Source organism: Lipotes vexillifer, unplaced genomic scaffold (assembly GCF_000442215.2).
Source record: "Lipotes vexillifer unplaced genomic scaffold, Lipotes_vexillifer_v1.1 scaffold126, whole genome shotgun sequence".
Taxonomy (NCBI): domain Eukaryota; kingdom Metazoa; phylum Chordata; class Mammalia; order Artiodactyla; family Lipotidae; genus Lipotes; species Lipotes vexillifer.
In genome coordinates this window covers 202,956-215,053 of record NW_006778324.1, presented here as the reverse complement: position 1 = coordinate 215,053, position 12,098 = coordinate 202,956, and the positions used below count along the sequence as shown (strand labels likewise).

General features: G+C 42.1%; 1 protein-coding gene across 1 annotated transcript; it reads left to right on the top strand.

The window, feature by feature from the left end:
• Positions 1-29: 29 nt before the first annotated feature.
• Positions 30-11,770, top strand: DERL2 (derlin 2). Its single transcript, XM_007451587.1, has 7 exons — positions 30-141; positions 992-1,057; positions 3,401-3,474; positions 5,050-5,143; positions 6,076-6,271; positions 6,538-6,628; positions 11,255-11,770. Exons 1-7 carry the CDS (start codon positions 49-51, stop codon positions 11,358-11,360), a joined length of 720 nt encoding a protein of 239 aa, XP_007451649.1. The 5' UTR covers positions 30-48; the 3' UTR covers positions 11,361-11,770.
• The last annotated feature ends 328 nt before the right edge of the window (positions 11,771-12,098 follow it).

The window sequence follows — 12,098 nt, the reverse complement described above, 5'->3', positions numbered from 1 at the left end:
ACAGACTGGCGAAGGGGGAGGTGGGGGGGGGGCCCGCCGGCGGGGAAGATGGCGTACCAGAGCCTCCGGTTGGAGTACCTGCAGATCCCACCGGTCAGCCGCGCCTACACCACCGCCTGCGTCCTCACCACCGCCGCTGTGGTGAGCAGCTGCAGCGCCAGCTTCTCATTAGCCGTGCTGGATATAACCGGGTCCTCGGGAAACTGGGGTTTGGGCCTCCGGGAAGCTCAGAGGGGTTGGTCTCAAGGGTGGGTGGAGGCGTACAGGGTTCACTTTGGGGTTCGGAGTGGCCCCGTGAGTGCTTACCCGGTGACCCTAGAAGGGAGTGCTGCTCCAAGAGGGCTGGGGGATCAGGACTGCGGGTCAGTTTCTGAGAAATAAAGGCAGGATCTGTACCAAGTCAGGGCTTGGGTGGGAGCCGCCCACCCAGGAAACGTGTCTGAGAGCTCCTGCGGTGGCCAAATGATAATGTGGTGACTAGCGGAAGGAGGAACGTAGATATTGAGGATAGAAAGCTGGAAGTGGTCGAGCGGGAAAGTCTTGAAATACGGAGTCTGTAATAGAGGTTGGCTGGAAGCACCCAGCCCTCACGGTGGCAGGGTATTGAGTCTTGGTTCTTTTGAGTGAATTCTGTTGCTTCACACAGTTATTTCAGGTGGTGCCCATGTGTTGGACAGATTCGTAGCAGCTGCTCTTACTTGCCCTGTATCTAAGATATCACCACCTGCCTTCCATACCGTCACATTACCCTCAACTATTGAAACATCAAACAGACTTTTATTTTGTGTTAGGTATTGGGGAATACAAAGAATTGCATCAATTCTACAGAATTCTTTACCAACCTTTTCCTCCAGCCTAAGAAGAAAGCCTTAAATGATTCAGCCTAAGTGACTGAGAGTGGGAAATTGCTGGCCCTATTAATCTTTTGTTGTAAGTGATGATATTTTGTTTCTTGATTGACTTGCTTGAAGAAATTCTTTTTCTATTTCAGCAGTTGGAATTGATCACACCTTTTCAGTTGTACTTCAATCCCGAATTAATCTTTAAACACTTTCAAGTAAGTGGTCCATCACAACCGCCATTAATGCCTCAGTTTTTAAACTTGTTTTTCTTACATTTTAGTAGCTAATCCTGTCATTTACTGTCTCAAAGAATTCAGTGGAAATACTTGATTATAAGGCTATGGAGGTGGGGGGAGGGGTACAAAGCAGTGATTCTTGCAGCCTGGAACTTTTAAGAGATTCTCAAGCTCCTCATCACATACCAAATCAGAATCACCAAGGGTAGGAATTAAGAATCTATTTTATTTTTAAAGTTCCCTGCATGGTTTTGATTTGATGTGTCCAGTTCCTGTATTTAGGAATCACTGGTTCAAAGTTAATGTTATAGATTGAGAGGAGACTGATCAGCTGGCTGTCCAGGGAGCGTCTCACAGGATGCCCTTATTTTGTGCATTCACCACCATGTACCACACCTGCCACCTTGGTGTTACTGCTATGGTCCTGTTCAGAAACTCAGTTCAGTTAGTGTTCTGATCCATCTTCCAGGGATCACATCATCCTAACAGAACTCCAGAAGACTGACATCGAAGATGACATGGCAGTGTATTAGCTTACAGTGAGAGATGGTCCTTTCCAGTAATTTGAGTGCTAAAAGAGAGATGTGTTTTCCTGTTCCAGAATGATCATATAGGCTATAGTTGGAGTAAGAGAGAGACCCCCAAACCAGTAATTCTGTCTCTACACCTGCTGTTGCCTCTGTCCCAAATGTGTTTCATTCACTGTATACCCACTGAACTCCAGCTCGTCTTTCAAGGTGCAGCTTTTGTGTAGCCTTCTCAGATTCATCCTCCCTTGTGTCCTTAGGGTATCTGTAAATACTTTTTTTATATCTCTCATCTCATACTTGCACTTATTTATATGCTTGTCTCCTCACTAGGTTGAGGACTCTAAAATCCTGGATGCAGTTAGTATGTAGTAAACAATCCTGAATTGTTTCAGCTTTAATAGTTACCAATTCTTGGGGCTTCCCTGGTGGCGCAGTGGTTAAGAGTCCGCCTGCCAATGCAGGGGCCACGGGTTCGTGCCCCAGTCCGGGAAGATCCCACATGCCGCGGAGCGGCTGGGCCCGTGAGCCATGGCCTCTGAGCCTGCGTGTCCGGAGCCTGTGCTCCGCGACAGGAGAGGCCACAACAGTGAGAGGCCCGCGTAGCGCAAAAAAAAATAGTTACCAATTCTTAAGAATTAAATGATGCATAAAGCAGACCTGTGGACCCCTATAACTGCATTCTTCCTCCTCTACTCAAATGGCGTTCGCTGGGAGCTGTAGCTCCATCCAAACAAACAAGACTTGATTTTGCCTGGGGTTAAACTCTTGTTTTTTTGGTTTTTGGGGGGTTTTTTTGGCCACCTGTGTGGCATGCGGCATCTTAGTTCCCCAACTAGGGAATCAAACCCGCGTCCTCTACAGTAGAAGCGTGGAGTCTTAACCACTGGACCACCAAGGAAGCCCCTGAGGTTAAACTCTTAACACCAGTATCTGCAGTTGGAATTAGGATTTCTGAGTTTGAGTTCAGTCTCCCTATACAAGCTGTGTGTCCTTGGGCAGGCCATTTTAAAATCATCCAGGTCTCTTCCTTTCCTCATATGTGAAATGGGGATGGTAGTGCCAACCTGCTCATCTCACAGGATAATTAAGATCACATGAGAGAACAGACTATTTTAAAACACTTTAAATGTTAAGTGTTCTATCATTGTGAGTAGTTGTTTTTATTGCAGGTGTGGATGGTTTGGGTGGGTAAGAGTATATCAGGGTTTGAAAATGAGTGTCTGTGTATCTACCAATTAGACTCTAATTGTTAAAGTATTAGGTCTTTACTTATAGGGAGTTGGCTCTTTGTTCAGACTAGAACTTGAGTATTTGCTTTAGAATTACTCTTCACTCTGGATGTTTCTGACGACTAATATAGAAACATTTCTTAGCAATTGATATTAGATCCAGCAATTTTCCTTTCATATCTTGAGACTATTCATTAGATTGTGATACTACATATATGAAAGCACTGTTTCCTATTCTGCAAATTAACCTAGTCTTTCCATCAAACTTTTCCCATAATTTGCCTGACCATATGGTATGGGTTTAAAAAAAAAAAGATCACAATTTCAAGTTTTCTGTCCTACTATCCTTAGAAATTTACTGGGGCAAGTGATATCTTTCACTGAAGCAGCACAAAAATTCAGTGTCAGATTGTGTGCCTCACTTTTGAGTTCAGGCATAGTATCACCTATTGATGGCCTTCCAACCCTTGTAGTCATAGGATATTTCCTTCGTCTTAATATAAAAATGTTTCCTGGTATATTTTACTTAATCTATCTTTCTCTTGATTTTTTTCTTTTAACAGATATGGCGGCTAATCACCAATTTCCTATTTTTTGGGCCAGTTGGATTCAATTTTTTATTTAACATGATTTTTCTGTATCCTTTACTAAGTGGGGTTAGCATAAAAACTTTAGGTTTACTTAGGAAATACAGTATTAAGTTTGAAACTATTAATCCTGTTATTTTTGTTACCGTCTTAGCTGTAACTTCTGGCTACTGGATCAGTGATACACAGAATAGTTGGTTCAGTTAGTAATGTTTTGAGGGTGTTTATAGTGTCACTGTTTATTCAAATGGGAGGTATTTAACCGTAAAATGTTTACATTTCTACCCATAAGACACTTACAAATCTGATCAAGGGAGAGCAGAAGTGATTTAATTGAGGCGTACTTACAAAGTAACACTGGCGGGCCCCAAGTGATAAAATGCAACCTGGAAGTGGGTTCATGGGGGATGGAGAACTTGAGATCTCCTTGGATCTTCGTTGCTGGTTCCACTGGTTGGAAAGACAGTGCCATGTCTCCTGGGCTCGCCATGTTCCAGTTTGTTAAAAGAGAGGAAGAGGGCTTCCCTGGTGGCGCAGTGCTTGAGAGTCCGCCTGCCGATGCAGGAGACGCGGGTTCGTGCCCCGTTTCGGGAAGATCCCACATGCCGCGGAGCGGCTGGGCCCGTGAGCCATGGCCACTGAGCCTGCGCGTCCGGAGCCTGTGCTCCGCAAATGGGAGAGGCCACAACAGTGAGAGGCCCGCATAACGCAAGGAAAAAAAAAAAAAAAAAAGAGAGGAAGAGGTGTGCTCTGATCCGATGGTAATTGGGGCCATTGAGCAGGGCATTTCTCCTGCGCCCCGACCCTCTGGATTAAGAGGGGAGTTACAGCTCAGCTCATCTGCGTAGACAAAGGGCCTTTTAGGGGTGACAGGATTCCTGCCCTAGGATAGATTCCTGTGTCTTCTGTATGGTGTATCATTCTGGTAAGTTTCTAATAATTAAATTTTTTCATTGTAATGCCTCCTTATTGACTGAGGTATAGCAATGCTTAACTCCCTGGCCTGAAAAAGCAGATTTTTACATGAAGCTTCTTGATGGGGATTTCCTCCAAATTAGGTTGTGAAAAAGCAAGGATGGTGTAGATTATGGTGTGGCTGAACATGGGAAAGACAGTACAAATTTGAAAAGGTGTAGTAGGTGACAGGAAGCATGTTTATGTGGTGTCTGGCTTAGTTCCCCAGTCAGGAACAGTTTTTGTAAAACATGGAGCCAGTCTTCTCTTCACCTTGCCTAAAATGCCTGGTAAAAGAGAAGCAACCATATTACCACTCATAAATATTCTTATAGAAACAAAGGCTGACTTCTTACACATAAAGTGAAGTCCAAGTGTACTTAAGTGATACATTAAATTTTACTTTCTTGGGCTTCCCTGGTGGCACAGTGGTTGAGAGTCCGCCTGCCAATGCAGGGGACACCGGTTCGTGCCCCGGTCCGGGAAGATCCCACATGCCGCAGAGCGGCTGGGCCCGTGAGCTATGGCCGCTGAGCCTGCGCGTCTGGAGCCTGTGCTCCGCAACAGGAGAGGCCACAACAGTGAGAGGCCCGCGGACTGCGCAAAAAAAAAAAAAAAAAAATTATTTTCTTCATATGTGTGCTTAACATTTTCTTAACTTGGAACTTAAGATATCGTTACTGTCGAATGCTAGAAGAAGGCTCTTTCCGAGGTCGGACAGCAGACTTTGTATTTATGTTCCTTTTTGGTGGATTCTTAATGACTGTATCCTTCAACAAATAGAACAAATACAGGAAAATACTAAAGAACTCCCTCTCTCTTCCTAAAGCTTTTCCTCTGTCTCCCAAAATTCACTAGATACTCGGAATGAACAGATAAAAGTAGACCCCCCAGATATTAGCTTCAGGCTCCTATTTATTTTACAGCGTACTTTATGTGGCAGCTTTTCTAAGCCTAGAGGTTGGACAGGATGCTTTTCTACTGTGAGCAAGTCAGAGGAACTGTTAACCCAGGTGGGTTACTATTAAGTATCTTAGATGTATTCTTGTTGATGGGTGTACTTTACTTTTAAGCTAAGTTGGTAAGACGGTTATTTGGTCAACATCAAAACTTTTTTTAAAATTTTTATTGGAGTATAGTTGCTTTACAATATTCGTTAGTTTCTGTTGTACAGCAAAGTGAATCAGCTATACGTATACATATAGCCCCTCTTTTTTGGATTTCCTTCCCATTTTTTAGGTCACCACAGAGCATTGAGTAGAGTTCCCTGTGCTATACAGTAGTTTCTTATTAGTTAAATAAATTACTTTTTGGAAAAAAGAATTGTCAACTGAGTACCAGACTTGAATGTAGCCCTGTCTGACAAGATGGTTTTGCTCCAGCTGGCTTGATTCACGTTTGTAAAGGTCCTCATGGTGATTACTGACCAAGGAATTAACACATACTCCAAAGAGGCAAGAACTTCATGAAAGCAGAATATTAATTTGAATTAGCAACACTTCAGATGATGTCGCCTAAGCAGGTTTTTGCCTGATGGCTCTGGGTAATTATTTTCAGGCTTTTTTTTTGTTCCTAAAGATTTAACTACTGCTCGCCTTTCCTAATTCAAATTTGTGTTAGAACACAATCCTTAGTTCTCTTGCCCAGTCTTCCCTATTATACTTAATGTTGCTGTTTTCCTTAATGCCAACTGCTAGCTTTTTGGTTTGTTTGTGAGCTTAGTTTTCTTGGGCCAGGCCTTTACAATAATGCTTGTCTACGTGTGGAGCCGAAGGAACCCGTATGTCCGCATGAATTTCTTCGGCCTTCTCAATTTCCAGGCCCCCTTTCTACCCTGGGTGCTCATGGGCTTTTCCTTGTTGTTGGGGAACTCAATCATTGTGGACCTCTTGGGTAAGATTCTTAGCACTACTTTTTCTATTATTTTACTTGCAAACTTATTTTGTCACCATTTTTCATGTTAATTCTGCCTGGCCTTCATATACAGCTATTATAGGATTATCTGATAGTTATATGCTCAAAGACTACAATATTAGTTTTCAAGATGTTAATAAGTATATTGGCATTTCTTCCTAAAGAGAAGAAATTTTTGTTGGTAGAGCCTCCTGCCGTCAAATTTCTAATCCTCTCCCTCATCCTTTATTTCTGGTTGACTCTAGGTATTGCAGTTGGACACATATATTTTTTCTTGGAAGATGTATTTCCCAATCAACCTGGTGGAATAAGAATTTTGAAAACACCATCTATTCTGTGAGTATTTAACACCAGGTTACATGTTCCTTGCAGATAAACCCGGGCTCCTAGCACACATCGTTCAGGCCAGTAAATATTTGGAGATTGAGCAATCTGGCTGCCGTTGAGGAGCAGTTGGATTGGGTGAGAACAGACCATGCCAGAGTTGTGGCAGGAGGCTCAAGGTGTCTGAGGGTGATGTGGTAACTGCTGTCCCAGCTGACCGCCAGCACCTCCTGTCCCAGGGTGGAGCCTGCTGGTTTCATGAAGGATGCTGTCTGAGTTTAGAGAGGTGAATTAGCGAACTGGGCAAAGCTGAGCAGAGGGAGGTTCTAAAGGTGGCGTGTCTGGTCTCCCAAACAGGCGGCAGAGAGAAGCAGTGAGTAGAGTGGAGTTAGCTGCGGGCTGGAAACCAGGTACAGGCTGTTTGTTCTGCCAGCCAGCCATGGGATTTTAAGCCAGTCCCTTCTGCTTTTCACATCTCAGTGTCCCGAGGGTAGAGCTTTGATTTATAGAACCTCCTTCTATGCCAGAAGTTTGTGTCCTTGGGATGTACTGCATTAAAAAGGGTTCACTTGAGGAATAAAACGTGAGTTTTTATTATTAAATGTTGATTGTAGAAGAAGCAAAATCAAGAAAGTAAAATCCTCCATAATCCCACCATTTAGATATAACAGTGGCTACCACTGTTAACTTTTTGATATGTATTCACGAGCCTTTTACCATCTGTGTACTCTTTAAAAAATACTACTTCATAAGCTTCTTTCTAATGTAATATATCATAGTCATTTTTCCATCATAAATGTCTGACAGAATTGTAACAGCTGCATGATACCCCCGATATGAATGGAGCACGATTTACGAGTCTCTTATCGATGGACACTGACATCCTTCTTGCTGTTCCTTCCGTGACTGGAGTGGTGAACATTCCTGTAGCTACACATCCATATAGCATGTGTAGCAGCACATCCTTTGCACACATCCATGATTATTTTCAAAGGATAAATTCCTACAAGTAGAATAGCTGTTCAGTTTATTGCCAAACCGCGATGCAGAATGGATACTCAGGCTTACATTTCCACCAGCAACGTAAAAGTGTCCATTTCCCCACATCTTTATCGAATGTGGGAGAGCCCCATGACCCCCTTTAACGTGCACTTTCTGTAAACAAGGACAGTCTTTTACATAGTCAAAATCTGGAAGTAAACATTAATTCTCAGACCCAATTCCACTTTTGGCAGTTGTCCTCAGAATATGCTTTATAGCAGAAGAATGCAGTTCAGATTCAGGTGTTTCGCTTCGTTACCATGTCTCTTTAGTCTCCTTCGGTGTGGAGCAGCTCCTCAGCTTTACCTTGTCTTTTGTGACATTGATGTTTTTGAAGATTATAACCCCATTTTGTAGAATGTCTCTCAACTTGGGTTTGTCTGATGTTCCCTCACATTTAGGTTCAGGTTTTGCATCTGTGGCAGGAATATCAGAGAAGTGATACTGCATTTTTCGGATTGCAGCCTATTGGCACAGGATTTCAATTGGTTGAATTTGCCAAAGTGGTGTTAATCACTTTGATTACTTGATTAAGGTATCTGCAGGGCTTCTCCACTGCCAAAGTTACTTTTTTTCCCCTTTGTAATTAAGTGTTTTGTGGGGAGGTACTTTGAGACTACGTAAACATCCTTTTTCTTATCAAATTTCAATTCATTTATATCTGCAAGAATCCATGGTTTCATGTTTTATTCATGGATTATAATCCCTTATTATTGTTGTTTATTTGGATGCTTATATTGTCCCAGATTTGGCCAAGGGGAACCTCCTTAAACTGGTTTTGAAGTACTTTTCAACATGCTCGCATCTTTTTTTTTTTTAAACCAATTTATTGCTTTCTGGCCTAGCATGATATCCCAGGCTCATCTTGTGCTCTTCTTGACCCAGTTGCAGAATCAGCTATTTCTTTAAGGAGCCCTAGTTCCTTTTTAGTAGAGAATGGTATTTAGAAGCCACGGTCTGGGCGGCAGATGTGCTTATTGCTTTTGGAGTATTACTCCCAAGTCCTCTCAGTGAACAGAGCAAGGGAATTATATACTTACGCCTATGAGTGTATATACATGTATGTTTTCAGATCTGTGTATTTTTAAAACATGGGTTTATGCGGATACTCACAGTTCTGGTACAACTCCACATCATTCATTCAATTTTTTTTCCTTTCTATCTTTTTCCTCCAATATTTTATTATGAAAATTTCCAAACTTACAGAAAAGTGGAAAAAATTATACAGTCACATTTACCTACCACATAGATTCTACAATTAACAGTTTACTATTCTTGCTTTTTGTACATCTATCCCTCCATCCATCTTTCCATTCCAGTATACTTAATTCTCTAAATATTTTAGAATGTATATCACTAACTAGAGTTCTTTTTTTAATTAATTAATTAATTATTTATTTGGTTGCACCAGGTCTTAGTTGCAGCAGGCGGGCTCCTTAGTTGTGGCATGCGAACTCTTAGTTGCAGCATGCATGTGGGATCTAGTTCCCTGACCAAGGATCAGACCCGGGCTGCTTGCATTGGGAGTGCGGAGTCTTAACCGCTGTGCCACCAGGGAAGTCCCTAACTAGAGTTCTTTGTTTATATACAACAAAATACGCAAATCACAAGGGTTTCAACTAACGGGTTTTCATAAACGCACATACCTGTGTAACCCAAACTCCTATCAAGAGAAAATTACCATTACCCAGAAAGTTCTCTCAAGCCCCTTTCCTGTCAACCCTGCCCGCTTCCCCCAAGAAACAATCACTATGCTGATTTTGTCCCTCCACAGATTAGTTTTGCATGTTCTGCAGCTTCATGAGTGGAATCATGTAGTATGTATATACTCCTTTGTATAAGGGCTCTTTCATTCAACATAATGTTTTTGAAACTCACATTGTTTTTCTTGTAACAGTAATTTGTTCCCTTTTTTGCTGAGTAGTGTTCTATTTTATGACAATCCACCCCTTTCCATATTTCCCCATTCTCGCCGACAGAAACCCGATTCCTGTTATCATTAATGTTTTTACGTATTTAATTAATACCCCCATATGTAGCCAGTCTCTCATCACTGTGTCCCCCTGTTCCATATGGATGCCTTGCTCACCCTGCTCTGCCTCAGACTCCCTATGTCAGGCTGCCTTCTCATGGGGGTGCCCTCCTTACCCTACTCAGGCTCTTGACACCCTGCAGCAGGCCAGCTCCATGTGTACATGCCCCAGTTGGGCTCTTGACTCCCTAGGCAAGGCTGCTCCCCTAACCCCCATCCTGCTCTGGGCCACCATAGCTCCACCCCTCCCACCCCCATCCCCCCGCATGGACACCTGCTTTGTTCTGCCCTACCTAATGTTTGGGAAGTAGACGGGGGGGGTGGGGGGGGTCTCAGTTTTTAACATGCTTTCCTTTCATTCTTGTGAGAGCAAACATTTTCATGTTTTTTAACCATTTGGATTTCCTTTTTGAATTGCTTGTTCAGCTCTTTATTTTTCTTTTAGTGCCTGTTTATTGTTAATTTGTAAGAATTAAAGGAGCTCATATTGAAATATAGATGCTTTTTCTGACCCCAGTATGAAACAGGAGTTTTCAGATAATCTAATTTCATCAGCTGTGGGCAAGTACAATTAAAAACATGAATGCAAATAGAGGATGCTTCTTTAATGGTTAATTCTTTAAGGAAATTTTGAATGACCGTATAGTAGTATTTTAAAAGTCTTTTGGACATTTGCTATCCCTTCTTATGCTCCATGTGATTTTTCTTGGAATAACTTGTTAGTTCTTTTTTAAAGTTTAATTACAATAAATTATACATAAAATTTGTCATCTTACACATTTTGAGTGTACTGTTCAGTCGCATTAAGTACATTCACGTTGTGCTTCTATCACCACCTTCCATCCATAGAACTCTTCATATTCCAAAAGTGAAACTCTGTATCCATTAAACATTAACTCCCCATTCCTTCTTTCCCCCGAGTCCTTGACAACCACCATTCTACTTTCTATCTCCATGAATTTGACAACTCTGGGTATCTCATATAATTGGAAACGTACAGTACTTGTCCTTTTCTGACTGGCTGATTTCACTTAGCACAGTGTCTTCAAGGTTCATCCATGTTGTAGCATGTGTCAGAATTTCCTTTCTTTTTAAGACTGAATAATATTCCATTGTATGTATATACCATTTTGTTTGTCTATTCATCTATCAGTGGATGTTGTGTGATACCTTGGTTGTGGGGAGACATTCATGATAGATTTAGGGAAAGGTTACAAAACAGAAGTAGTGTCTAACTTTTGTAAAATTACATGTATAAAAGTTCTGGAGGAATATTGAAAGTGTCAATACCTCTGGGGATTTAGGATGTTTTGCTCGTATATATTTCCTGTTTTCTCTACAATTACATGTATTGCTTTTGTAGTAAAAATTAGTAAAGGAGGTAAAAGTTAATGTAAATGCGAAATAATTATGAATCCCTTCAAAATATGGTAACTGATTCACTGGTAGGCAGACGTACTGCTTGTCCATTGGTGGAAACCCCATGGGATCTTCTTGATCTTGGAGTAGTATTGAGGACCTAAGATGACTCTGGGACTAAATTATATCTGTTGGCTGTCTTTCAGGAAGGCTATTTTTGATACACCAGATGAAGATCCAAATTACAATCCACTACCTGAAGAGCGGCCAGGAGGCTTTGCCTGGGGTGAGGGCCAGCGCCTCGGTGGCTAAAGTGGCAGTGCCAATAACGAGACCCAGCTGGGAAGGACTCAGTGACATACCCATTGGGATTCTTTTATCCTTTGTGTTGCAAAAGTATGGACACTTTTGACAGCTTGACAAGATTTTGACTCCAGAAGCACTTTATGAAATGACACACTGATTAAACCAGAAGACATTTCCAGCAGTTTGCCAGTGGTTCCTCATTACACTGGTACTGAAAGTGTAATCTCTTGGAGCCAAACAACTGGAGAAACAAATACCCTGCTGCCTCTAAGGAGCAAGTACCTGAGTACTTGAGTTCTGTGGTGACGGGCAGAGTTTTTCCTCTTCCTCCTCCTCTTTGATAGGCGAGGCCATGGTGTAAATGGAAGTTTCAGAGAGGACAAAATAAAACTGAATTCCATCTCGCTATCTCTCTGTCACTGAATTAAAGCTTTTGTGTGTGATCTTTTAAATTATCACCATGTCTTCTAGCTCTCCTGCATAGGTCTGCACTCAGAGCAGTTTACGTGCCTGCTCTTCCTGTGTCTTCACGGCTGTCGACTGGATTTCATTTCAAGATTGGAAATACATGGCTGAGACACCATGGCTGTGTACACAACTTACTAACCCAGAATGCCAGCTCCAGTGGGAAGATTTGTTTCTGTTGTCCAGATAGTTTGTTCTCCGTTTGGGTTTTACAAAACTTCAAGTTGTCAGACAGCGTGGTGGAGAAAAAAGGTAGGGTGGATCAAGTAGCAGCAGGAA